The sequence below is a fragment of the Phyllostomus hastatus genome, unplaced genomic scaffold (genome assembly GCF_019186645.2).
Source record: "Phyllostomus hastatus isolate PE091 unplaced genomic scaffold, TTU_PhHast_1.1 phas_contig_109, whole genome shotgun sequence".
NCBI lineage: Eukaryota > Metazoa > Chordata > Mammalia > Chiroptera > Phyllostomidae > Phyllostomus > Phyllostomus hastatus.
This window is the reverse complement of record NW_025333518.1, coordinates 63,558-88,858: the sequence shown is the minus strand read 5'-3', so window position 1 is coordinate 88,858 and position 25,301 is coordinate 63,558. Positions and strand designations below refer to the sequence as shown.

General features: G+C 37.9%; 1 protein-coding gene across 1 annotated transcript; it reads right to left on the bottom strand.

The window, feature by feature from the left end:
- Nucleotides 1-11,448: 11,448 nt before the first annotated feature.
- On the bottom strand, nucleotides 11,449-12,387 carry LOC123816748 (olfactory receptor 1052-like). The gene has a single exon (XM_045835942.1). It carries the CDS (start codon nucleotides 12,385-12,387, stop codon nucleotides 11,449-11,451), a length of 939 nt encoding a protein of 312 aa, XP_045691898.1.
- Nucleotides 12,388-25,301: the final 12,914 nt, after the last annotated feature.

Here is a 25,301-nt window from a genome sequence, read left to right as displayed (position 1 = left end):
CACTCAGGTCTCGAAACCCCTGGTTGTGGAGGAAGGAAATGGATGTGCAGTGTTAACATCACCTGTCTTATTAGTTAAATTGCTGATGTTTTTTAAAATAATTTTCAGTAATTAGAAAAAGCAGTAAAGAATGGTAGAACTCCATGAGGAAATCTGACTCTTTGGAAATACATGCTACATATTGTAAATCAATAAATGTTAGTGAAAATATCTCTTACATGTCCATAGCATTCTACCAAGTTTTTTGCTCAGTTTTTATATTAAGTCATGCTATTTCCATACCAACCTATGCAGTATTTGTGATAGTTTCTGTTACTCCTTTGTTAGAGATTAAGAAATTGATGTTCTCATAGCTGAAGCAATAGTTCTTAAATTAATTGGCTCAGTAACCCACACCTCCTGATAAGATTGTTTTCTTTTTGTTTAAAGCCTTCTATTTATGCTTAGTTCAAAGATAGAGTATAAGATTGAGAAAGGATTGCAAGTGAAAATTCTGGTGAGTTCTGCTCATTGGATTGTTTTTTGCATTGTTGTTCAAGTACAGTTGTCTCCATTTCCCGCCCTCCCCCACATTACTGTCCCCTACTCTACCCACCTCCCACCTTCCACTATCTCTCCTCCCTACAGTTGTCTTTGTCCATGAGTCCTTTATACATGTTCCTTGACTTGACCCTTACCATTCTTCCCGCTATTATTCGCATTCTCCCTCTCCCATCCTCTCTGGTAACTGTCAGGTTCTTCTTTATTTCCATGTCTCTGGTTCTATTTTGCCACTTTGTTTGTTTTGTTGGTAGGTTCTGTGTATAGGTGAGAGCACATGGTCTTTCCCTGCTTTGCCTATTTCACTTAGCATAACATTCTCCAGTTCCATCCATGCTGTTGTAAAAGGTGAGCGTTCTTTCTTTATTTCTTCTGTGTAGTGTTCCATTGTGTAAATGTACCACAGCTTTTTGATCCCCTCATTTACTGATGGGCACATAGGCTGTTTCCAGCACTTGGCTATTGTAAATTGTGCTGCTGTGAACATTGGCATATATAAGTTCTTTTGAATTGGTGTTGCAGCATTTTTAGGATATAATCTGAGCAATGGAAATGCTGGGATAAAAGGCAGTTCCATGTTTAGTATTCTGAGGAAATTTCTTAGTGTTTTCTTTGATTCCTCTTTTCCTTGAGTAGCTCTGAAATCTGCCTCTCTTTGCTTTAAATTGGTCTCAGGAGGTTAATTGAGTTCTATGGCCCACTGTTATAATTTACCCAATCAATATATCATGTATGTCATATGTGACCCCTTCTGTTCTGTGAGAATATAGAGACAGTGGAGTTGAAACTAGGAGAACAGAAAAAGAAAATCTGTGTAATGATGTATTGATCAGTATGCAGTTCCCCAAACACCTGGCATGAACTGATGTGAATATCTCTTCCCTTAGACACATCTTTAAAAAAAAGGAAATATTTATTTTAAAAATGTTTAAGTATAAAGTATAGGAAATGGTGAAGTCAAAGAACTTTTATATATGACCCATGGCCATGAACTAAAGGTGGATGTAGGGGGAATGTGGGTGTGAGGGGGTGTGAAGGTAGAAGGGAAATGAAGGAGGGAAATGGAACAATGTAATAACATAAATAAATAAATAAATAAATAAATAAATAAATAAATAAAATGTACATACTGACAATAATTAAAATATGAAAAGTACAGGTAAGAGATTAAAAATAAAAAATCCTCCCAGCTCCTCAATCCATCCTTGCATTTTATTTTATATCCTGACACTTATGTATACATCTTTAAAGTAATTAGATTGATAAAAATAATTAAAATTTTCTATAACCATTTATACCCTCTATAGCTTTCACAGCGCAAATTCAGTCCAAGGATGATAAAAATTAGAGAAATCTAAAACAGAAACCAGACAAACAGCGAGTCCCCGCCCCATCCTGGTGCACTGACTTCCATGTCCCATCCAGTCCATCTGCAGCAGGGTTCAGCCCTGCCTTCCGACTGAGCTAGGTTATACCGCCAAGTCCGTGTCTGGTCCCTGGGCGTGGAACTGGTCTCTCAGGAATATGTGGCAGATATAATTAATTATATGTTTTATCATGTGTTATTTTTCTACAGGCAGGGTCATTGAGAAAGAACTACAGACTTTAAAAAAATGCTAGGTGTGTTGAAAAACTACCTAAGAATGTTTCCTCCAGCTAAACTCAAGAGAGTGCTGCACCTGTTTGACTCAAGAGCTCTAACTGTAACTGGAAAAGACACTGACGTTCGGGCTGCCTGTCACTACCAAATCCAATAAGCAATGACAGTGATTGAATCTTTTATAGGCGCTTTATTCAGATGGCCAGTGATCCGAGAAAATGGCAGGTTCATACCCTAACAAACCATCTTTCCCTTTCTTTCTTGGCCAGATCTTTTAAATGGGGGTTGGGGGAGGGCAAACAGGAGTTAGTGAGAGTCTTTGAAATTCCAAGGGGAGGGGTAGTCACCTGGTAGGGATGTCTCCAGGTGGTATCTTTAGCCAGCACTCCAGAAGGTCAGTTATTTTATCCTCAGGCGCCAGGTGGGCCTTATCTGTAGTTTCTGAGACAAAAAGCTTAACATACACATTATTTGCTAGATTTATGACTATTTACCTTAAGCTAAATTTTCCCAAGTTTAAAACCCCTATCATAACCACTGTCTTATTTCTCTGGTGTTTATGTGGAGGAGGCAGAGTCCTCCTTGGTCACCTTCTTCAGATTCCTCCCCACACTCATTCCCCTTCCCCCTCAGAGCTCCCTGTCTCCAGGGATGCCAGCTGCCTCAGGCAACACTCCCTTCAAGAGGGATGCAAAGGTCATCTTCATAAACGTGAGAGCCCTGTAGTGTAACTCCCACTCCCCATGACATCCAGAGTATGGAGAGCAATATACTGTCAAAAAGTGGATAATTTAATTGATTCCCAGAGGTTTTATTTTCTAATAGAATGGCTTTCTTTAAGTATGAGTTGAGAGGGGAAGATTCACAACACAATTTAAGAGTTAAGAGCAAACAAGAGAAAAATATTCTATATCTACAGGGTTTTCCTGATATCACAGGTGCCCCTCTCCTCACAGTGATGCACAGGGAACAGTTTTCTCAAAATATCCTTCTATCAGCTAATGGCTGTGTGGCCCTGAGTCATGGGACCTTATCACAAAGTGCAGCACAGGACAATGCCTCCAAGGAAAACCAGTTCAGTGAGGCTTCCTGGTGCAGGAACAAGGAAAGTGGTGAGTGAAGGCTGCTAAAAATACCTCTGATATATAAGCGAGGTAGCACTTTCTTGTGAAAAAATACAATCTTTGAATGAAATAATTTATGGAAGTTGTATGCTTTGTTCATTCTACCATAGTATTTTGAAAATGTGTGTATATAAGAAATTGTTAGTGACTAAACATTAACAATGAAATCTCACAATCATCTATAATCTGATAGTAAATGGTCTTTGCTTTTAGAAAACCCTTTTAAAGATATGTATATGTATATTATAAAATGTACAATTTAGAAAGTTAAAATGTCCCTAGACCCAAACTCTGAACAAAAATCAGAAAAATAGCCTTTCAGAGACTGTTTGTGGACCCTTACACAACTGATGCCAAAATGTAAATAGTTGTGTATGTTTTTATAAAGTGTACAGAATTACAATCATTCTTCTTTTATTCTCTCATGCGTGTATCCTTTGGTTCAGTACTATGTACCTGAGATTCCCCAAAGTCATTGCATGTGAGGACAGTTTATCCATTCTCTTTGCTGTGCAGGATTCCAATGAATAATCATACTAAATATTTATGTCAAAATCAAAATAATGCTACATTGATCATTTTTATACAACCTTTGCATGTACACACTTCCTCATTTCTACTGGGAATAAAACTATTGGTGGGATTTTAGGGTAGTTGCAAAAGAAAACTGCATATAGATTTCCAAAGTTGAAAGTCAATTCTGATTTTTGTCAGTGAGTGAGAGCTATCTACATTTCAAATTCAAACAGGTACTTGATATTAATGGATATTAATGATATCAAGGTAGCTGCTCTTTAGTGAGTCATGGCACAGCATATACATACAGAAAATGCATAAGTGGTAAGTATACAACTTGTTTTTAAAAATACCCTAGTAAAAAGTATCCAAACCAAGAAACAGATTATTAGAATCGCTAACCCTTCTACTTTCTCCCTTCTTTTTAGTTCTCTTTAGTTCACACATTACACTCATCTCTGTTTATAGTAGCTACAGCATATGCAATCTGAATTTAAGTATATTTCAGGTGTCTTACAGGGGAATAGTGTGCTAGCTCAATGCTATTATCTTTGTGCTTGTAGGGTAGACACCCATCTCTGTTTGGCCTTTAGTCTAGTCCAGTTGCACTCCTACCATGTTGCTGTTCAAGACAGGACCCAGTCCAGAGGTAAAATTTCCAAGGCCATGGGTTAAAATGGACATATTATTGCCACAAGAAGTGTCTGCTATTGTTTTTTCTTCCTACTGTGTTTCAGAATCCCAGAAACAATACCTCCTTAGAGACAGAGCAGTCTCGTTGTCCTCCTTGGGTATCCCTAGCAATCTGAAATGTTTTTGAAACTGGTAAAGAACCATGTTCATGCTGCCTGTCATGTGCCAAATTCAATAAGCAGAAACAAGGATTAAATCTTTATGGGTGCTTTATTCATATGGCCAGGGATCTGAGAAGAAGGCAGGTTGGCATCCTAAAAAATCTGTCTTACATTTTCTTCCCAAGCCAACATTTTTTCAACAGGGAAGGAACATGGTGCAGTGAGGGGTTTTGAAATTCATGGAGCATTAGGTGAAAGAAATGTTAGCATTCTTGTGGGGCAGTTAGGTGCTCACAGGGATGGGTTGGTTGTCTGTTCCCCCCTGGGGCACAATGGTGCAGATGCCTCTTCTTGTCCCATGGGTGGTGGTCTTTGACAGTGCCCCAGGATGTTGGCTGTCCCTCTCAGGAACCAGGATGGGCCTTATCTATCTGTAGTTTCTTAAACAATAGCTTTAATATATGCATTACTTACTAAAATTATAACCATTTGCCTTAAACTAAAATTTTCCAACTCTTTAGTCCCCTATCATTTTCACTCAAAAACATTTTGTAAGGGCATTTAGAAATTGAATGACTTCTGGTCTGTGTAAATAGTTAAGATTGCCCTTGCTTCTTGTGTGATTCTTCAAATTCATATCCTTGTCCCTGTTTTCTAAACAAGCCACTTCCAGTGCTTGGATCATCAACAAAGTTGAAGTTGTCAAATAGTTTGATAAATGCTGTTTGCTTTATTTATTTTTCAAATAATTTATCTGTATGTCTTTAACATTCCCTTATTTTAATATCCACAACCACTTTATGTTCTTGCATAGAAGCAACAGAAAATGAATTGAAGGCATGTACTAGGCTGTCAGGGAATTTTTTCTGCCTTAGATGTACAAACATTCAATAACAGTGAACATGTTTGATATCTTTCTTTCAGGTGCTGTGCTAGAGCTTGGGTAAAGGAATAGAAAGCACAGACCTGAATCTCAGAGTGCTTGAAACCCCACCTTGATGACAATGATGGGAAATAGAATCATAGATTCCACAATGTCCTCAGGCACATGATGGTGTATGGACCAGTTTAGAGAGTGCTGGAGGGAAGGACAGCCCCTGGAGGAAGCCAATGAATTGTGAATTGTAGCACAAGGATTGACTCAGGAGGCCAGTCCCCTTTGCTTTTCATACCTTAGCCACATTGGTGGCTAAGCTTTTAAATCCAGAGAAATGACATGGCTTTGTCCAACTCAAGGCTTCTCTCCCAGCTGATCCATCAGTCTAGAATGCTTCTCTAACTACTCAAAGCTCTCAGTTAACTCCCACTTATCTTTTTGTTTGCAGGCAATTGTGTTCATATGAGGAAGCACATTTATTCTTCCTTCTATTTGATCAATATTCTTTGGAGATATAGGGCCTAGTTTTTTTTATTATGGAATATAGTTTATTATAAATAATTCAAATGACCATTTATCAAAATTTGTCAGTTCCAGTAGATGATAAGCTACCTCAGTACAAAATGTACAGGAGTTGCTGTGGAATAAAATCACATGGAAGCGGAGCAGACACTTTGGAAATCTCAGTAAGTTTTAGAAAATTAAATGAATGTACAATTAAAATATCAATGCAATAAAAATTAGTAAGTAGAATTCCCCAGCATTTGTACAAATAGAGAGTACCACATATACATTCAAGACATAAAAGAGGGCATGCAGTATTTAGCAAATGACACATTTTGCTGTGGCTGAAACATAGTATAAATAATTACTGGTTGACATGAAATGTATTAAAAGAAGTTCAACTTTTTGCAACACAGTACATCTAACATTGGGAGATTACACACACACACACACACACACACACACACACACACACACTTCCATACCCCAATACATAATTTTTCCGTGGACACATTTTTTGTTTCTAAGGTTTTCCAGGTCCCTTTTCCCATCTTCAGCTTATAGGCTATAAGTCCCAGGGTTTAGCATGGGCATCGCAAGGGTGTAAAACAATGAGCATGTTTTGTCTTGATCTATGAAGTAGGAAAAACTTGGCCTGAAATACATGAAGATCAAATTCCCTGAGAAATTACCGCCACAGTTAAGTAGGAGGTCCAGGTGGAATAAGGTTTGAATCTCCCCTCAGCACAGTTGGTTTTCATTAGTGCTAGGATATATAACAATGGGCACAAAATGTTCTGATACAGTAATCAGTTAATGAAGCCCAAGACTGTGAATATCACCAACTCATTCACCTGAGAATCTCATCAATATAGCAGAAGGGGAGGTGGGCCATCTCAGAAGAAATGGTTAATCTCATTTGACCCACAACAACATAAGTAGCATATTAACATTGTATTTATTGAAGTAGCTATAATTCCCATCATGTTCTCCCCAGCCACAAGCAGGGAACACTCTACTGGACATGGTGAATGTAAAAAGGAAGGGTTGTTACAAGCCTTGTGTCCATCAAGGGCCATCACTGTCAGCGTTGGACACTCAGACTCTGCAAAGATGCAGAAGATCAAGAATTTCAGAGAGCAACCACAGAAGGGAATTGACACCTTGGCAAAGAAACCTACCAACATTCTGGGTCCAGTTGTTGTTGTGTTCTAGAAGTCCCTGAAAGAGAGGTGGCCGAGGAAAAAATACGTTGGTGTGTTCACCCAGAATGAGGCCAAAAGAAAAAGAACATCACTAGCCTCTCAGAAATTATCTCCACGCCCATCACAAATTGATGTCCAGCATGCTAGATCAGTTTGTACGTTTTTGAGGTATACAGTAATCAAGTCATATAATATTCTTACACATCTTTGTCTGGCTTGTTTCACTCAACACTATGTTTGTAAAATTCTCTGTGCTGTTGTATGTGGAAGCAGTTCATTCATCTTCATTGCTGTGTAGTTTTCCAGTGTACAAACTCATCATGAAATAATGTGCCAAACCTAGACCTGGGTCAGCAAACTATAGCACATAAAGTTTTACTGAAGGTCGGATGCACCATTTCTTTATATATTATTGATGTTTCCTTTTTTGAAACAAAAGCAAATCTCAGTGGTTGTGGAAAAATTTTATAGCCTGCAAATCTTTAAAAAATGTACTACTTATCACTTTAAGGGAAAGGTTGTCAACTCCTGATATAATGTGTTGAGAAAAACTGAGTTGTTTTCACTTTCATACTGTTGTAAATAATTCAATGGTGAATATTTTGTACATGTGTTTTAGTGAACATAATCATTGGTTTCTCTTGAGTATAGTTATAAGATTGTTATTTGGGTCGTAGACTATATATGTGATCAACATCGATGAAGTACTTGAAATGGCTTAGGCAGTCTTCTCGACCTTCACTTAGTTAATCATGTAAAAATCAATGACAGGTACTATATTCTCCCCATTTCACAGATAGTTAACTGAGGCATAGAAAAATTAAGTAACTGATTCAAAGTGCCACTCAGTATCTGGGCACAGAGCTGGCATATGAATCAAGGGAATCTGGCTTCTTCCCTCATCCAGTAATCTATCCTTGTCAAAGGGTAATTTATAGATGATTGCACTCACATACATACACACACATTTTTCTGAGGTATTTACTATATCCTTTAACACAACCAGCTATAATCCTTTGCCACATCGAATTTAAGCAGCAATTTTAAGAATTTTAAATGTTTTCTTATACTTTGGGCCTATAAACTGCATTGGACTAAGTGAAAAATGACTGGTGAAATTCTTGTGAGAGAAGTTGTGTGTGAGCTGGTAAGGCTGTTTTGGGTTTCCAGTTAGAGCTTGTGGTTTGGGAAATAGACGCATCTTGGAAAGTTGCATCTTACAAGGAATCTTCCTCCAGTCCTGTGGCTGTTTTAGTGGTGTCATTTATGTATTTATTTGTCAAGCTGTCACTCAACAGGTTTAGGAAGAGGGTGACCATGGTGTAGAACTGAGACAAATTTACCAATTTATCTCAATACTTCTAACAATACTGGGAGAAGACTGCCCAGATGGGTGGACACAGAAGTCAGGTGAGAGTCTCATAGAGAGAAAGTTTTCCTCCTACCAGTAATAAAGCAGATTTAACACTGACAAAATGGTGAACAAGTAAGAGATGATGATGTGATGAAACCATGTCCATTAGTTGCCCTATGTGGAGAGATGCCGCTTATTAAATGATATGTCTGTGCAGGCTGGCTTATCCAGGGGAGGGGACTACAGACAAAATGATTCACAACATTTTTTATCACAGTGCTTCAGAATAAATGCAAAGGATGTGTGAACCAAGGGATTTATGTTGCCTCCAATGTATGACAAGACACCAGCTTTCTTGAGTAACTGTATTTCAAAGTAATTATTATGCCAAAGTGGCATTTTGTGGGGTAGTATAACTTCTCTTCTTTAATTGTATAACATTGAATTCCCCTGGTACACAATTTTTTTTTATTTTACATATATATGTATGTATGTATTTGAAATCTATCACTCTATCTATGTGATCTATATGGGTATAAATATGATTTTCTACATTCTCATAATTGTGAGGATACAACTTACATGAATAATGACACAGTAAATGTGTGTTTTAAATATTTTTCTCTTGTTGGGCTGGTGGATATTCAACAGAGTATAGAAATTAACAGCCATTAAAAGCTGAATCTGATAATATAGTTCATTTGCATGGGGATCTTTTCAATAGTTTATTTTCATTGTATTTTTTCATTACCTTTATCACATTTATAGTTTCATCCACTTCCACCCACTCTGTGAGTATGATCTTTTATTAAATATATGTTGTTGGATAATGCTTAAAAATACAATGTATTCTACTATACTGTTGCTCATAATATATTTCCAGTGGAAAGTGGAGCAGAGATGGATGAAACAGACAAATCTGAGGAATATTCAGAGAGATGAATGCTGTTTACTTAGAGTGTAAGTCATATGCAGGTCTTTACAGATCCATCACTTTGGCATCCTCACACATTTATGTACTTTCTGAAGAATGATTAAATATGTATTGAAAAGCCTCATACCCTACGATTTGTTGTTTCAGTGACATCTAAGTAGAGGTAAAATGTAATCAAGTACTTCATTTTTGCATATATTTGTCTGTTTTGTCATATTGTGTCACTGACACCATGCAGCTGCTTTGGATAATAGACATGGAATGCTCAGTCCTTGAGCTAAGACCACTCACAATGCCATATAGGAGATGGTGATATAATTACAGAATGATATGAGTACAATGCTGAAAGGAGATAGACATCTGTGACTTAAGAATGGAACATTTGACTAGAGCTGAGAAGTGTGTTGTTTCATTCTTATGATGTTTGAAGAATGCACATACAGCACACTTTATATGTTAAAGGGACATGTGTGAGTGTGTGTATGTAAAGAGAAAGGGACCTAAATGAAAAGCCTTGTGTAGTCTATTATTCTGTCCTCCACGAAGAAGAAGAGATAGCTTCCAGGTTTTTTAATAAAATGGCAACGTTAAAATTAAATGAGTATTCTGAGAACCTGAGATTATATAATGATTTTATAACAGTATTGTTATTCAGTAATAATGTAAATACCAAGTACAATCACCTTAAGATATTAAAATAGATTTTAGCACTATTAACATCGAACCACTAAGCAATGAGCACAATTCAATTGTGTTTAGACTAAGGTTTCAGTTTATTTCACAGGTTGACAGAGAACCAATTTAAGGCATTACGACTGGAACAGCAATGTAAATACTACTTGGTTGTTTCTTTTTCTCCATCATCAAACATAAATTTTTGCTAATAACTCTTCAACTTAAACTATATCAATTGGGAATTTCATGTTTTCAAAAAAGTTAATTAGTATAATGCTATGAACATGTTTTAAAGGGAGGTAAAGTAGCATACATTAAGCACACTTTCTACATTAAGGGGATAGTGGCTATTGGAGAAGGTCAAGGTCCTAGACCCCCAAGCATCGTTCATACAGTTTCTGTAGAGTTGTCAAGAGCATGGATCTGTTCCCCAGAGTGAGGGCAAGAAGGCAAATCCAGAGTCTGATGTGAAGGCTATGATGTGCCATATACATCTAGAGCTGCTGATCCTGCTGACCCCTAGAGTAGAGTGATCAGAAATAGAGGATCTGAGAAGTTGTCTTCATGACATGATCTGTGTCCCTGGTACTTACTCAGCCTTGGGCAAACAAGAAATAGAGGTGAATTCTGTGTAAAATGAGCATGCTAGAATAAAACAAAACAAAGCTATTTTCTTTTCCATTCACAAAGGCTGCTTTTTACATGTGTGTTGCAGGGGAAACACCTTCATTCATTCAATCAATGTTTTTGAATGGCATCCTGAAAATGAGCATTGTAAATGACAAAATAGAAATACCAGTGAACAAGACAGACAAGAGGCTTGCATTTATGGGACTCTGACCTAAAGCAGAAGAATTTCAACTTATAATTATTCATTCATTTACTACTTATTACTTCTAAGTGTTATAATGGGAAATTTATAGGATGATACAAGTACAGAGGAAGAAGAAAATGAAAGCTAACATAAACTATTAAAACTCCCTCCTGGCTCAGCAAGTTTATTAAAACCATTGCTTCAAAAACTGAATCTTTAAACATGGAGGAAGATGGTACTATGCTCATATCACTCTGGGATATATATACTCATGAATAGAGCAGAGTAGTACACAAAGATCCTCTTTGCAAAACAGTAGAGTAAACCTATTACTTCTTTCCTTTGGTTCAAAGACATAAAGATTCATGATGACTATTCTTCATGTTCAGTTTAGGCATAAACGTGGGTAAGAAAATATCCAGAATTGTACTTGTGATAGAAAACTGTGCCAATGTCCATAAACTTTAGGTATGAAGATCTACAAATAAAATCTTTGTGACTGAACACACTTTCACCAAGTACACAATTTAGTGCCAACTGCTTTTTTCAAGGCACCTTTCACATCCTTATTCCTCAAACTGTAGATCAGTGGGTTTAACATGGGGATGACAACTGTGTAGAAAACAGAGGCCACTTTGTCAGTGTCCATGGAGTAACTGGAACTAGGTCGGAAATACATGAACAGGAGTGTCCCATAAAATATAGCCACAGCAGTTATATGGGAGGTACAGGTAGAGAAGGCTTTGTGTCTGCCTGCAGCTGACTTCATGCGAAGGATGGTAGTCATGATGTAGCTGTAGGAGAGGAAAACAGTGATGAGGCTGGACCCCACAATACAACTACAGGAAATGGTCATTGCTATTTCAATGGTGGTGGTGTCTGAGGTGGAGAGGGCTAGTAAGGGTGGCATATCACAGAAAAAATGATTGATGATATTGGAATTGCAGAATGACAATTGAGTTGTGCAATAGGTAAAGATGGTGATATCCATAAAACCTGCAGTGTAAGCAATGGCCACCAGCTGGATGCACACTCTCTTGGACATGGTAACAGTATACAAAAGTGGATTACAAATGGCTACATAACGGTCATATGCCATGACAGACAGAATGACACAGTCCACAGCTGCAAAAACACCAAAAAAGAACATCTGCATCATGCATAAGTTATATGCAATCTTCTTTTGCTGTGATAAGAAATCAGCCAGCATCTTGGGGGAGACAGAGGAGGAGTAGCAGACATCACAGAAAGACAGGTTGCTCAGGAAATAATACATAGGTGTGTGGAGCTGGGGGTCCATGCTGATGAGCAGGATCATCCCCAGGTTGGCAATCACAGTGATGCCATAAACCAGCAGGAAGAGCACAAAGAGCCCCTGCTGCACATCCCGCCTGCCAGAGAGTCCTAGGAGTATGAAGTCCGTAAACACGGTGCAGTTCTCAATGGTCATCACTCAGGTCTGGAAATGCCTTGTTCTGGAGGAAGGAAATGCAAGTGAAGGGCAAATCATCTGCCTGTGTTAGCAGTTACACTGCTGGTTCTTCCTGTTTGTCAGAAGTTAGAAAAAGAGCTCAACAATGCACATTCTCTTTAAGTAAACATGCTCTCTGCAATATTTCCAATTTAATGTGAATTGATAAAATGATAATAATACAGCACCTTATATAGAATAGGTAGCACACTTTGATACAGAATAATTTTCATAGCTACGTATTATTTTTTATCTTATAGATTAAAAAATTGATGTCCTCAGAGTTGACGAAGTTGTTCTTAGAATAATTTGATTCCGATAAAACATATCTAATTACAAGGTTTTTTCTGTTCTTGATGTAGTATAAGTGTTGTTATATTTTGTAATAAAAAGCATATTGAAGTGGGAGATGCACATAACAAATATATTTCTTGATTTTTTCCTCATTATCCAATACTGTAAAGCAGGCAGAGCACTGTCTTGTTTCTTGATGCGTTGTGTCCCCACTTTCCCATTATCCCCTTGTCCTATCCAGCCTCAGTCTACAAGAGAGAAAGATAGTCTGTGATCCAGGACTCCCAGAGCAGGGGGGTGGGTCATTAGAGAAGAAGTTGGAGGGGTCCCCATGGATGATAGATTAGAGTGTACACACTGGAACGTGTAGGGCTTACCATGCGCCCTCAGACAGAACTGCTTGGGGGAGGTGTGTTGGGACCCCATAATAGGCATCCTGGTAGCACAGGTGACTGAGAGGCAAGTGTGGATTACTGTGTGAGACCCTCTAATCTGTTAGAATTCACTTAATCTATTCATCAAAAGATCACATGTGCAGGGTACAAGGCAATGTCCTCATGTGTCCACAGTCCCATAACCTCAGAGATTTATAGCTGAACTGGGTCCCATCCCAATTCCCTAGGAATTGTAAAATTGCTTGACTGTGTTCCTGATCCCCTTCCTCTTGAGAATCTCTGAAATGTGCTTTCCTTTGGTTAAAAAACTTGGTGCTTGGAAGGCCAATTAAATTCTATGTTCTGCTGTTATATTTCACACACACAAGGCATATTGCATATAATATAATATGTGACCTCATCTATTCTTTGGGAATATGAGAAATATAAAATGGACAAAGAATTACATGTATATAATGATGCAGTGATCCTTATGCAGGTCTGTAAAAATTCGGGTCTGAACTCATTCAGTTTCCTGTGCTTGTAGAGATATTTTTTTTAAAGTTCATATCAAACTGAAAATATTTATAAAATATGTAAAAGTACAGGTAAGAGAGCAAAAGCAAAAAATTTCCAACCACCTTCATAAGTAATACTCACATTTTATTCTTCATTGCCATTTATGAATGTCTTTAGAATAATGAGATTGATAAAAGTAAGTAAAAGTTTGCATAATATATCTTACCCTCCATTAATTTCATAACATGCTTTAGGTCAAATAAAGATAAAAAGCTAAAGAAATCTAAAATAGAAATTAGGAAACCATAATTTAAACCTGTACCTGTTCCAGATCAAAGATATTTTGTTGCCAGCATTCTGTTTGCCAGAGGGTTCAGCACTGTCCCCTCAGTGACCTGGTTTATATCACCAGGGCTGTGCCTGGACCCGGGTGCTGGTCTCCCAGGAACATGGGACAGGTATAATAAGATGTTTCATCATCTGTTATTCCCTACAGGCTGGATAATTGAGAAAGAAACATGGGCCTTTTTAAAATGTTGTTTTTTTTCCCCACCCAACTTATGGCCTAATGTACTTACTTAGCAATACTACAATGACCATACTGAGCACTCTTTACTTTCAGCTCACCAAATCTTATACATGTATGTTGTTTCCATTTCATAATTGACAAAAACAACCACTCAAGTTACACACAAAGGAACATATATACAAACACTCTCACATTAAACAGTTTTATAAAATAAAGATTTTTGTAAATACAAAAATAATGGACTATAATCAGAGTGCTTAGGGAAAACTAGAGTTTTGATGTCTATTATAGAATTTTTAATATTTAAACAAAAATTCCATCATAATAAATATAGTTTATATGCAAATAACTTTTCTGAATTATGTCAATGCAGCCTTTCTTATATTAATTTATTCATTCTTCATTTGCTAGTATCCTATAGGTTTATAGAGAATCTTTATACCATCAAATTTTGATTTGAGTATAATTATACATTCATAATTTATCATAGCTATGTTCTTTAAAATAAATTCTAAGAAATGAACTTTAAGGGCATATAAATTTGACTGTAAATAAACTCAATTTTGGCCTTTTTACCAGAGTAAGATGTTTTATGTTGTTTAATAATCACCATATATTATCATATTGTTATGGCACATACATCCTGATTTGTTTTTAATAAACTCATTATTTGATACAGAAATGGAAAGGTACTAGAGGTAATAAGTGACTAGAGTCTTTTAGACATTTTCACTAAATTCATAAAAATTGCTCAAAATAGGTGTTCTTGACCATTTCGTAAAATTCACCTGTGAAGACATCTGGTCCAAGACTTTTAGTTGTTTGAAGTTTTTTGGTTCCTGCTTCAATTTCCCTAGTTGTATTCTGTCTATTCAGATTCCTTGATTCTTCCTGATTCAGTGTTGGAAGATCGTGTGTTTGTAGGAATTTATCTATTTCCTCCTGATTGTCTGATTTGTTAGCATATAGTTGTTTGTACTATTTTCTTACAACCATTTGTATTTTTTGGTATGGGGAAGAGGGATATCTCCTGCACTGTTGGTGACCTTTCAGACTGGTGCAGCCACATAGAAAGTATGGAGTTAACTAAAAAAAATTAAAGTGAAACTGTTTTATGAGCAGGCTATTCCATTTCTGGGAGTTTATGCCTGGTAATGGCACCAAAGGAGATGAGTTTCATTAATCTTCTCGTTCCTGGAAACAATATTAGAAGTGGCAGCACCATAAAAGTCCTAGAGAACATAAGCAGGAAAATTTCAGATATTTCAAGCAGCAATAATTTCACGTATATCTCCCCTAGAGCAAGGGACATAAAGGAAAGAATAAACAAATGGGACCTTATCAAATAAAAAGGTTCTGCTCAGCTAAAGAAAGCTGAAAAATGAAAAGGGAACCTAGCACATGGGAAAATGTATTTGCAAATGATACCTTGTACAGGGATTTGTTCTCTAAAATATACAAAGATCTTACAGGACTACTCCAGCAGAAAAAACAACCCATTTAAAAAATGGGCAGGAGACTGCTGGCCAACATGGGGGCGTAGGTAGACATACTGTGCATCATCACACAACCAAATTAAGGAAACAAACAAACAAACAAACAAACAAACAAACAAAAAACAGAACTGACGGAAAATTCAACTGTACAGAAGTTCGACAACCAAGGAGTTAGACACATTCATCCAGTCTGGTAGGAAGGGTGGAGTTCGGTGACTGGCCAAGTTGGGTGCGGGGCTGAGACAGGTCGCAGCAAAAAGAAAAAAAAATGTGGTGGCTTGCCATTCCCAGGTGCACACATGGCAGCAGGCAGACCCAGGGCTTAGGGTGTCAGTGGGCAGACCAAGTGAGGTGTGCAGGGTTGTGGCTGAGCAGGCAGTCCCATATTGTGTGTAGACAAACCAGGCGAGGCTGGGGAACAAGATACACCACGAAACACAGGGCCCCAGCGTGGGAAAATAAAGCCGAAAAACACTGATTGAAAATACCTGAGGGGGTTGAGGCGCAGGGAGAGACTCCCAATCTCACAGGAGAGTTTGTTGGAGGGACCAACAGGGACCTAGAATGTATACAAGCCCACCCACATGGAAATCAGCATCAAACAGGCCCAATATGCTTATGGAAAATGACTGAAGGGACTGAAATCTGAGAGAGTGAGGAGGAAGCGCCATCGTTCCCTCTGAAACCCCACTCTGACAAACAGTGTCACAATCCAGCGACTGGGGTAACCCGCCCTGATGAACACCTAAGGCTCCGCCCTTCACACAAAACAGATGCGACAACACCAAAAAGCCCAAGTGGAAAAACAGTTCAAACTTCAGAGCAAATACTTTTAAGAGATGAGGAGATAGCGAACCTATCAGATGCACAGTTCAAAGCACTGGTGATCAGAATGCTCACAGAATTGGTTTATTTTGGTGGCAAATTAGACGAAAACATGAAGGTTATGCTAAGTGAAATGAAGGGAAACACACAGGGAACCAATAGTGAAGGGAAGAAAACTGGGACTCAAATCAATGGAGTGGACCAGAAGGAAGAAAGAAACAACCAAAAAGAAAAGAAGGAAGAAAGAAGAATTCAAAAAAAAAAATGAGGAGAGGAGAGGTTTAGGAACATCTAGGTCATCTTTAAAAGTTCCAAGATCTGAATTATAGGGGTACCAGAAGAGGAAGAGGGAGAGCAACAAGTGGAAAAGTTATTTGAACAAATAATAAAGTAGAACTTCCATAATCTGGCAAAGGAAATAGACTTGCAGGAAGTCCAGGAAGCTCAGAGAGTCCCAAAGAAGTTGGACCCAAGGAGGAACACACCAAGGCACATCATAATTACATTACCCAAGATTAAAATGAAGGAGAGAATTCTAGAAGCAGCAAGAGATAAGGGGACAGTCACCTACAAAGGAGTTCCCATCAGACTGTCAGCTGATTTCTCAAAAGAGACCTGACAGGAAAGGAAGGGTTGTAAAGAAGTATTCCAAGTCATGAAAGGCAAGGACCTCCATCCAAGATTCCTCTATCCAGAAAAGCTTTCATTTAGAATGGAAGGGCAGATAAAGGACTTCTCTGATAAGGTCAAGTTAAAGCAGTTCATCATCACCAAGCCCTTATTATATGAAATGTTAAAGGGACTTATCTAAGATAAAGTAGATAAAAAATATGAATAGTAAAATGACAGCAAACTCATAATTATTAACCACAACACTTAAAACAAAAGCAAAAGCAAACTAACCAAACAACTAGAACAGGAGAAAAACCACAGAAATGGAGATCACATGGAGGGTAATTAACAGGGTTGTGGGAGGAGGAGAGAGAGGGGAAAAGGTACAGAGAATAAGTAGCATAGATGGTAGGTAGAAAATAGACAGGGGGAGGGCAAGAATAGTATGGGAAATGTAAAAGATAAAGAACTTATGACACATGGACATGAACTAAAGGGGGGAATGTGGGTGGAAGGGGGTGTGCAGGGTGAAGGCAAATGAAGGGGGGAAACAGGACTACTGTAAAAGCATAATCAATAAAATTTAAAAAAGATGAAAAAATTTGAAAACAGATGTTCCAACGAAAAAGAAAATGGAAAAAAAGACATGAATTGAGAATTCTCCAAAGAGGACACACAGAGGGCCGAGAGACACATGAAAGGATGTTAACCCTTAGAGTGGTGCAAATTAAACCTATAATGAGATACCACTCCACACCCATCAAAATGGCCAACATAACCAATCAACAAACAAGTGCTGGTGAGGCTGTGGAGAAAAGGAAACCCTAGTGCACTGTTTGTGAGAATGCAGACTGCTGTAGCCACTCTAGAAAACACTAGGGATTTCGTCAGAGAACAAAAAATGGAACTGCCTTTGGACCCAGCAATTTCTTGCTGGGATTATGCACTTAGAATCCTGAAACACCAATTCAAAAGAACCTATGCACCCCAATGTTCATAGCAGCACAATTTACAATAGCCAAGTGCTGGAAGCAACCTAAGTGCTTATCAGTAAATGAGTGCATCAAAAAATTATGGTACAGTTACCCAGTAGAATACTACGTAGCAGAAAGAAAGGAGGAGGTCCTACTCTTTGCAACAGCATGGATGGTTCTGGAAGCATCAAGCTAAGAGAAATAAGCCAGGTGTTGAAAGACAAATATCATAAAATCTCACCCACATGTGGAACCTAATCAACCAAACAAACAAGCAAACAAAATATAACCAGAGACATTGAAATAAAGAACAAACTGTCAGTAACCAGAGGGGAGAGGGAGTGTAATAATGCAGTAAAATAGGGGAAGGGTCATCAATGAACATACATAAAGGACATATGAACAAAGTCAAAGGATGGTAAGATCAAGGATGGGAGGAGGGGATGGGTGATATTGGTAGAAGTAGTGAGGGAAAATGGAGACAACTGTAGTTGAACATCAATAAAGAAAGAAAGTACTCATATTTTAAGTAAGACTTATTTGCTTAAAAATGCAGTAATCATTTATCAGTGAAGTAACATTATCACAGAAATACTCCTTAAAAGTTGCTCTATTATTTCCCCAAAATATACTGTAATTTATTGTAGATAAGGCAGCAGTGAAACTAAACCTTTTAGGACAATGAATTTCAGAAGTTTCTTAGAATCTAATGGTGCATACATAGATTTGCTTTCAGGATAACCTTTTTGGTATGTAATGTGCAAGAGATTACTTAAGTGGTAAGTATATAGCTAAATAAATTTAAAATAAATAATCTTGTAGCCAAGACAAAACAACAGATAGAACACTACCAGAATGACAAAAGCCATCTACTTGAGGATATCCTTTTTTAAAAAACATTTTATTGATTTGTTTTTAGAGAGAGGGGATGGGAGGGAGAAAAAAAGAGAGAGAAACATATTGTGAGAGGGAAACAGCAGTTCATTGCCTCTTGTACACTATCCCACAGGAGACTGAACCTGCATTCCACTCTTGTGCCCTGATTGGGAATAAAACTGGTGACTTTTCATTCTGCATATGACACCCAATAAACTGAGCCACACTGGTCAGGGCACCCGAAATCCTCTTAAGTCACTAGTCTCTTCATCCAAATAAGTAATTACATTCTTTATTCTTTTTTTTTTAACTAGATGATTTTTTTAAAGTACACTTTTTTTTTGTTTTTTGTTTTTTAATATTTTATTTATTTATTTTTAGAGATGGAAGTGAAGGAGAGAGAGAGAGGGGGAGAGAGAGAGAGACATCAATGTGCGGTTGCTGGGGGTTATGGCCTGCAACCCAGGAATGTACCCTGGCTGGGAATCGAACCTGCGACACTTTGGTTCGCAGCCTGCGCTCAATCCACTGAGCTACACCAGCCAGGGGCACATTCTTTATTCTTATCATGGTAGAATAGTTTTGAACTGAGCACAAGCAGACAGGTAAAGTACGTGCTGCTGTAGGCAGTTATACACTTGTTCACATTGTTGCATTCAGTTGCAAAGATGGATCCCACTGGTATAGAGCATTTTTTGTACAACTATATTGATTTTATTGATCTACTCTAACCAGCATGGGAGGCAGCGGAGTTGTTTTATCTCTTGTTATTTCCAATAATTTTAGTGTGAACGCTCTGGTAATGCCCTTTGGTAGACAAAAACACCCATTTATCCTGAATATAAAACCAGGAGTTGAAAATGTCTGTGGGTGTGTATTTAAAATTTAGATTTAGTAAATATCGTCATACAGTTTTGCATGAAATCTGCCAATACATGTGGCCGTATCACACTACCCTTGTGTGAGTGCCTTGTTGAACATCCTCACCAATAACTAACAGGATTTTTTCCTTTAAATGTAGCCATTATTTGGAGTGTTTGATATTCTTGACAACTAACAAAGTTGAATATTCACTTTTACAAAGTGTCTCAAAACAAAAATTCAGAACTGAATGCCTGTTAAGTAGACCAGCTTGATGGCGGTGAGACTCCTGCATCCCAAACTCTGTCTGCTCTCACTGAAAGTTCCAGGTCAGGTCCGGTTGGCCTACAGCTCTACGGCATTGCATTGGTATAAGTGTATTCCCAGCCATCTGCCATTGCTCAATCATGCCCAGTGGGTATGTGCAGTGATAGACTCATGTTAATATAATCCAGAATGCAGTAACTTGAATAAAGAGTTAAGATGATTCAGCTTCAGCCCCTCATTTGACAGAATGGAACCTGAAGTTCAAAGAGAGTGGTTTGTTGAAGGCCACAGGTAGAGTGAGATAGGAGGAAGCATTTGGACTGAATGTCATTGTCAATGTCTATGCAGTAAGGGTGTGGTTCTACAGAAGATTTCAAGCTCACTTGAGTATGCTGCCCCTTCAAATGGAGCCACAGGTTTATAGATATCATGAGAATTATATCTGTTTTGATTTAACATATCTTGCTAATGAGATTTTACGACACGTGTTATTTGGTTCGATTATTATACATAGACTGTAACTGTCATCCCTAGTAGTGCTTGTGTTTGGAGGTATTAATTCATGAGCAGAAATAAGGAATAATTGTTCTCTTACTAGTCTTACAGTGAAACACAGGTTTACAATATGTAACACTGGTTGATTACACAAAATTTAGGAAGGAGACTATGCTCTGGGGCCAGAGATGGGAAGGGAAACCTACAAATGGTGAGACACAGTGTGGTTGCCATCTGGGGAATGAACACTACTGAAGTTAGGACTGTAAGTTGAAAGCATATCAAGAGTGTCTGGAAAGAGTCCAGCCATTGTTAACATAAGAACAGTTTGAGTCACATCATTGTAACCTGTCAGTCAAAAAGAGTGTACTGGGATCCCCATGACTGGACAATGAGCACTTTCCGACACTAGTTGGAGTGGTAGAAGCCACTGAATGAGCATGTGTGCTGTGTGGCCAATGCATTTACAATGACTGAGCAAGTAGAGCAAAGAATCTAATCACATTTGATGTTAAGCTGAACATATCTGTGTAAACTGTTAGGATGGCTCATGAGGACAGAGCTACAGGCAACTGGTGATTGGCAGCTTCATCTGGACAATGTGCCCCCTAGTGCATCATGTGGCCTGCAGGGCATTTGACTAAACATCTGATCACCCAGGTGACTAAGACCCCTCCAGCCCTGATTTGGCACCCTGTGACTCTGCCTTTTCCCAAAACTAAAATCAGCTTTGAAAGTAATGAGATTTCAGACTCGCAAAGAGATCCAGGAAAATATGACAGGGCAGTTGATGGCTAGTGGGAGAACTGTGAGAGGTCCCAAGGTGACTACTTTGAAGGGGACTGAGATATCATTGTCTTTTGAGCAATGTTTCTTATATCATGGGTCTTCTTGAGTAAAGGCCTCTCTTTTTCATATTCCATGGCTGGATACCTTCTGGACAGACCTTGTACACCTCAGGGGAGTTTGAGTAGAGAGATGGAGTAATGAGGGAAGCCTTCTGATAGTGAAAATGTATGTTGGGTTACAATGTAGATTACTGTACCCTTAATTTCAAGGGAAGCTATCTTCCCAAAGAGAGACTTATCTATGCAGATCAGTGGTGAGGTAGGGCTCTGGCCAAAGTGGGGTGTCAATAGAGAAGAATGGAATGGTGACCTATAAGTGAAGAGAATCAAATGTTTTTTTCTAAATACTAAGCAGAAAATGTCCAGAGTACATGAGTTCATTGTAACAGATAAATATTAGTTCCTTTGTAGCTAATTGTGACATTATAGCCACAGTCCTTGGGATAGGGACAAACAGAATTCCATGAAATGAGGAACTGTAAGATTAATGATCTGAACTCATTTCTTGGCAGTGTGGGGCCTGGGGTTAGACTAATAGAGTGGGTCCAGGGATTTGGCCTGCACATGGGAATGGTGTGACCAGCATAGGTGGCCATGAGAAAATCTCTAATCAGCTCTAAGAATGAAGGTAGGGTCAGGACAGACAAGTTCTGAGGTGGGTGGCAGAGAGCCCTACACCCCCTGAGGCTAGGATTCACACAGGAATCTGACTGTGGGGTAAGCAGGCTCTACTGCAGATGAAGGTGGATCCTAGAGACTTCACTTCCTTACATGAGTCCAGGAAGGACACAGTCTCTTCTCTCCGCAGCAGGGCTTAGCTTCTCATATGTGGATGGTTGGCTCTGTATGATTTTAAAAACTTTCTTCAAGTATCACAAATATCTGATTAGATATATATTTCTCCTAATAATGTATATATTAAACCTGTGATAAAGAGATGAGGAAACTGAGGCTTAAGAGGATTAAGTGCTCTAAGGTTATTCAGCTAACAAGGAAAGGATTTTTTTCTCCATTTTTTTTTATTGAATTTACTGGGGACAGGAAAATATTTGGACAGATTTGAATTCAGATATGTGTCACTTCAAATTTCAGTTCTTATCTTTGAAAAAAACCTTTTGAATTTTATTGTTTTCAAGTTCAGTTTCTACCTTCCCCCCAACCCGTCCCCACCCCCTCAGCCATCCCCACCTCCCTCCCCTGTTTCCACTCCGCCTTGTTTTTGCCCAGATGTCCTATATAGTTGTTCCTGTAAACCTTTCTTCCTCCTCCCCCATTTTCCTCCTCTCTCCCCACTGGTTACTGTCAGTTTGTAACAGTTCTTATCTTAACCTGTCTCCCATTTGATCATTTCCTTAAAATGAAAATAAGACAAAAATGGAAACAAAAATTCAGCTTTACTGACCATATGTAAAAGCTGTAATTTCAGTATCTTTAAAGAAAAAGATAAATTAAAAAGCATGGGATTTTTTCCTCTTAAACATATATGCAAATTATGACCAACAAATCTAATTTTACACAACATAAATAGATATGAATACATTTAGTATGTTTTTAATAAAGTAATTGAGAGTGGAAAGGGTTTGGACAAAGATTGAGAGGTCCAGATGTGTTAAATATTCTATGAACAATAGCAAAATTGTTTGGTATTATATAAGAAAAGAGGTAAGAGTAATAAAATATTTTTGTCTTTAAACTCTCCCCAATCAGTAATTGAAGGCAACTTACCTGCTGAAAATTGCATGCTTTTACTGTACTGGTTTATTCATATAAATGTTTCAATGCTTGGAAGCACAAGACACTCAGAACTTTTCATACACTGAAGGCATAGATAACACTAGGGTTTAAGACCTCAGTGGAAAGCCTTCTATCACCCAGTACCCTGTTCTTCTGGACCCAGAAAAGAATGTCTCCTTGTTCCTTTCCTGACAACAACATAAAATAAAATAAGCGCTCATTGGAATCTGAAATTGTGTTTTGTTTTTCATAGCTGGTAATAGTTAATTGACTGCCAGGAGACCAATACAAGCAATTAATTTAATTAAGTTATTGGAATTGGGTTGACATATTCAGAGATGACCACTATTAAAGTTGTGTGTAAAATATGGTTCCAGTTTATTTCACAGGCAGAAAACAAATGTAAATTGTTACAAATGAAATACTATTTTTCATTATTTTTCCATTGAACACATTTTATTGTTTATAACTTACCTTTACAATTTAATGTGTATCAGTTGGGCAATTTATTTTTAAAAAAGTTTTGTTTTAACTAGTGTGGAGCAATGAGCACATGAAGATGGAGTTTCCCTTTTCAGTGACCTTGAGGAGGTTCTGGTGTTACTAAGCCTAATTCTCATTCATGCTTTTGTATACTTTCGTCAATAGGATCATGTCTGTTCTCCACAGTGAGGGCAAGAAAGGAAATCCATAGGCTGATGTGAATACTCTGAGGTGCAGTATGAATCTAAGCTCCTGATCCTTTGGATATTTGTTAATAAATGTGGGGCAGAATGATGAGAAATAGAGGATCCAGGAAGTTCTCTGTATGTGATCTCTGTCCCTGAAACTCATTCAGACTAGGCTGAAAGACAAGGAGCACCCATTAATTTTGTCTAAGGTGAACATATTAGAATAGAGTAAAATATAGTAAAAGGAGCTCTGTATTTAAAAAAAAAATTGCATCACTTTTGCAGAGGACACATGTTCATTCATTCAACAATTGTATTTGAATAACACCCTGGGAGAGGGCATGGTCAATAGCAAGGGAGAAATATTTTTGAACAGGACAGGAAAGGGTTATGCATTTATGCAACTTTCAGTTTCGGCTACAGCTCTTTTTAAAGTTCTTATTTATTTACTACATATAATTCTGTGTTATAATGAAATATTTATAGGGTGATAAAAGTGCATAGGAATAAGAGAAAAACATATTTTAACACTTAAACTCCTTCTGAATGAGCAAGTTTATTATATCCATTGTTCAAGAAAAAAGTGAAACCTTGGGAGAGTGAGTTGAACTGACATGAGTGGAAGGAGTGCTCTCCCTGTGATGTCTCTGGGACTTACCTGTGAATAGAGAAAGAGGCATAAAAAATCCTGTTTCAAAAACATTAAAGTAAACGTATTACTAGTCTCCCTTAGCTGGAGGAGAAGATTATGTCCAATAGTGATTGACCCCTATGTTTCATTTAGACACAATGATCAGTAATGAAAAATATCTAAAAAGGGCACTGGTGAGCCAATAGATATGTATGTCAAAATGCCTTAAAATGGAACTGCATTTTGACCCAGCAATTCCACTGCTGGGATTATACTATAATATAACTGAAATACCATTTGAAAAGAACTGATGTACTCCAATGTTCATAGCAGCAAAATTTACATGATCCAAGTGTTGGAAGCAAGCTAAGTGCCTATCAGTAAATGAGTGGATCAAAATACTATGGGACATTTGCACAATGGAACACTACAGAGAAGAAGGACAGAAGGAGCTCCTAACGTGGCAACATCATGGATAAATCTAGAGAACATTATTCTAAGTGAAATAAGCCAGGTGGTGAAAGACAAATACCGTATGATCTCGTCTATAAGTGGAATCTAACCAAAAAAACAAACAAACCAATGAGCAAAATAGAACCAGAGAATAGGAAATAAAGAACAAAGTGACAGTGACCAGAAGGGGGAAGGGAGGAGTATAGAGAGAGAAAGAAGGGGAAGGAACAAGCAAGAGACACAAATAGAGGACTCAGGGGGATGGGGAATGGTGGGACATTTCCTGTGGAGATTTGAGGGGGCAGGGTGGAAGGGAGCAATAGGGAAAAAGGTGAAAAATTGTAACTGAAAAACAATTTAAAAAATACCTGAACTTTAACTATCTGGATCTTCAAATAAACACTTTGTGTGAAAACATGGCTTCAACCAGAACA

Bases quoted from the DNA above. Each gene is read 5' to 3' on its own strand.
- LOC123816748 (XM_045835942.1), bottom strand. From the start codon at position 12,387: ATGACCATTGAGAACTGCACCGTGTTTACGGACTTCATACTCCTAGGA.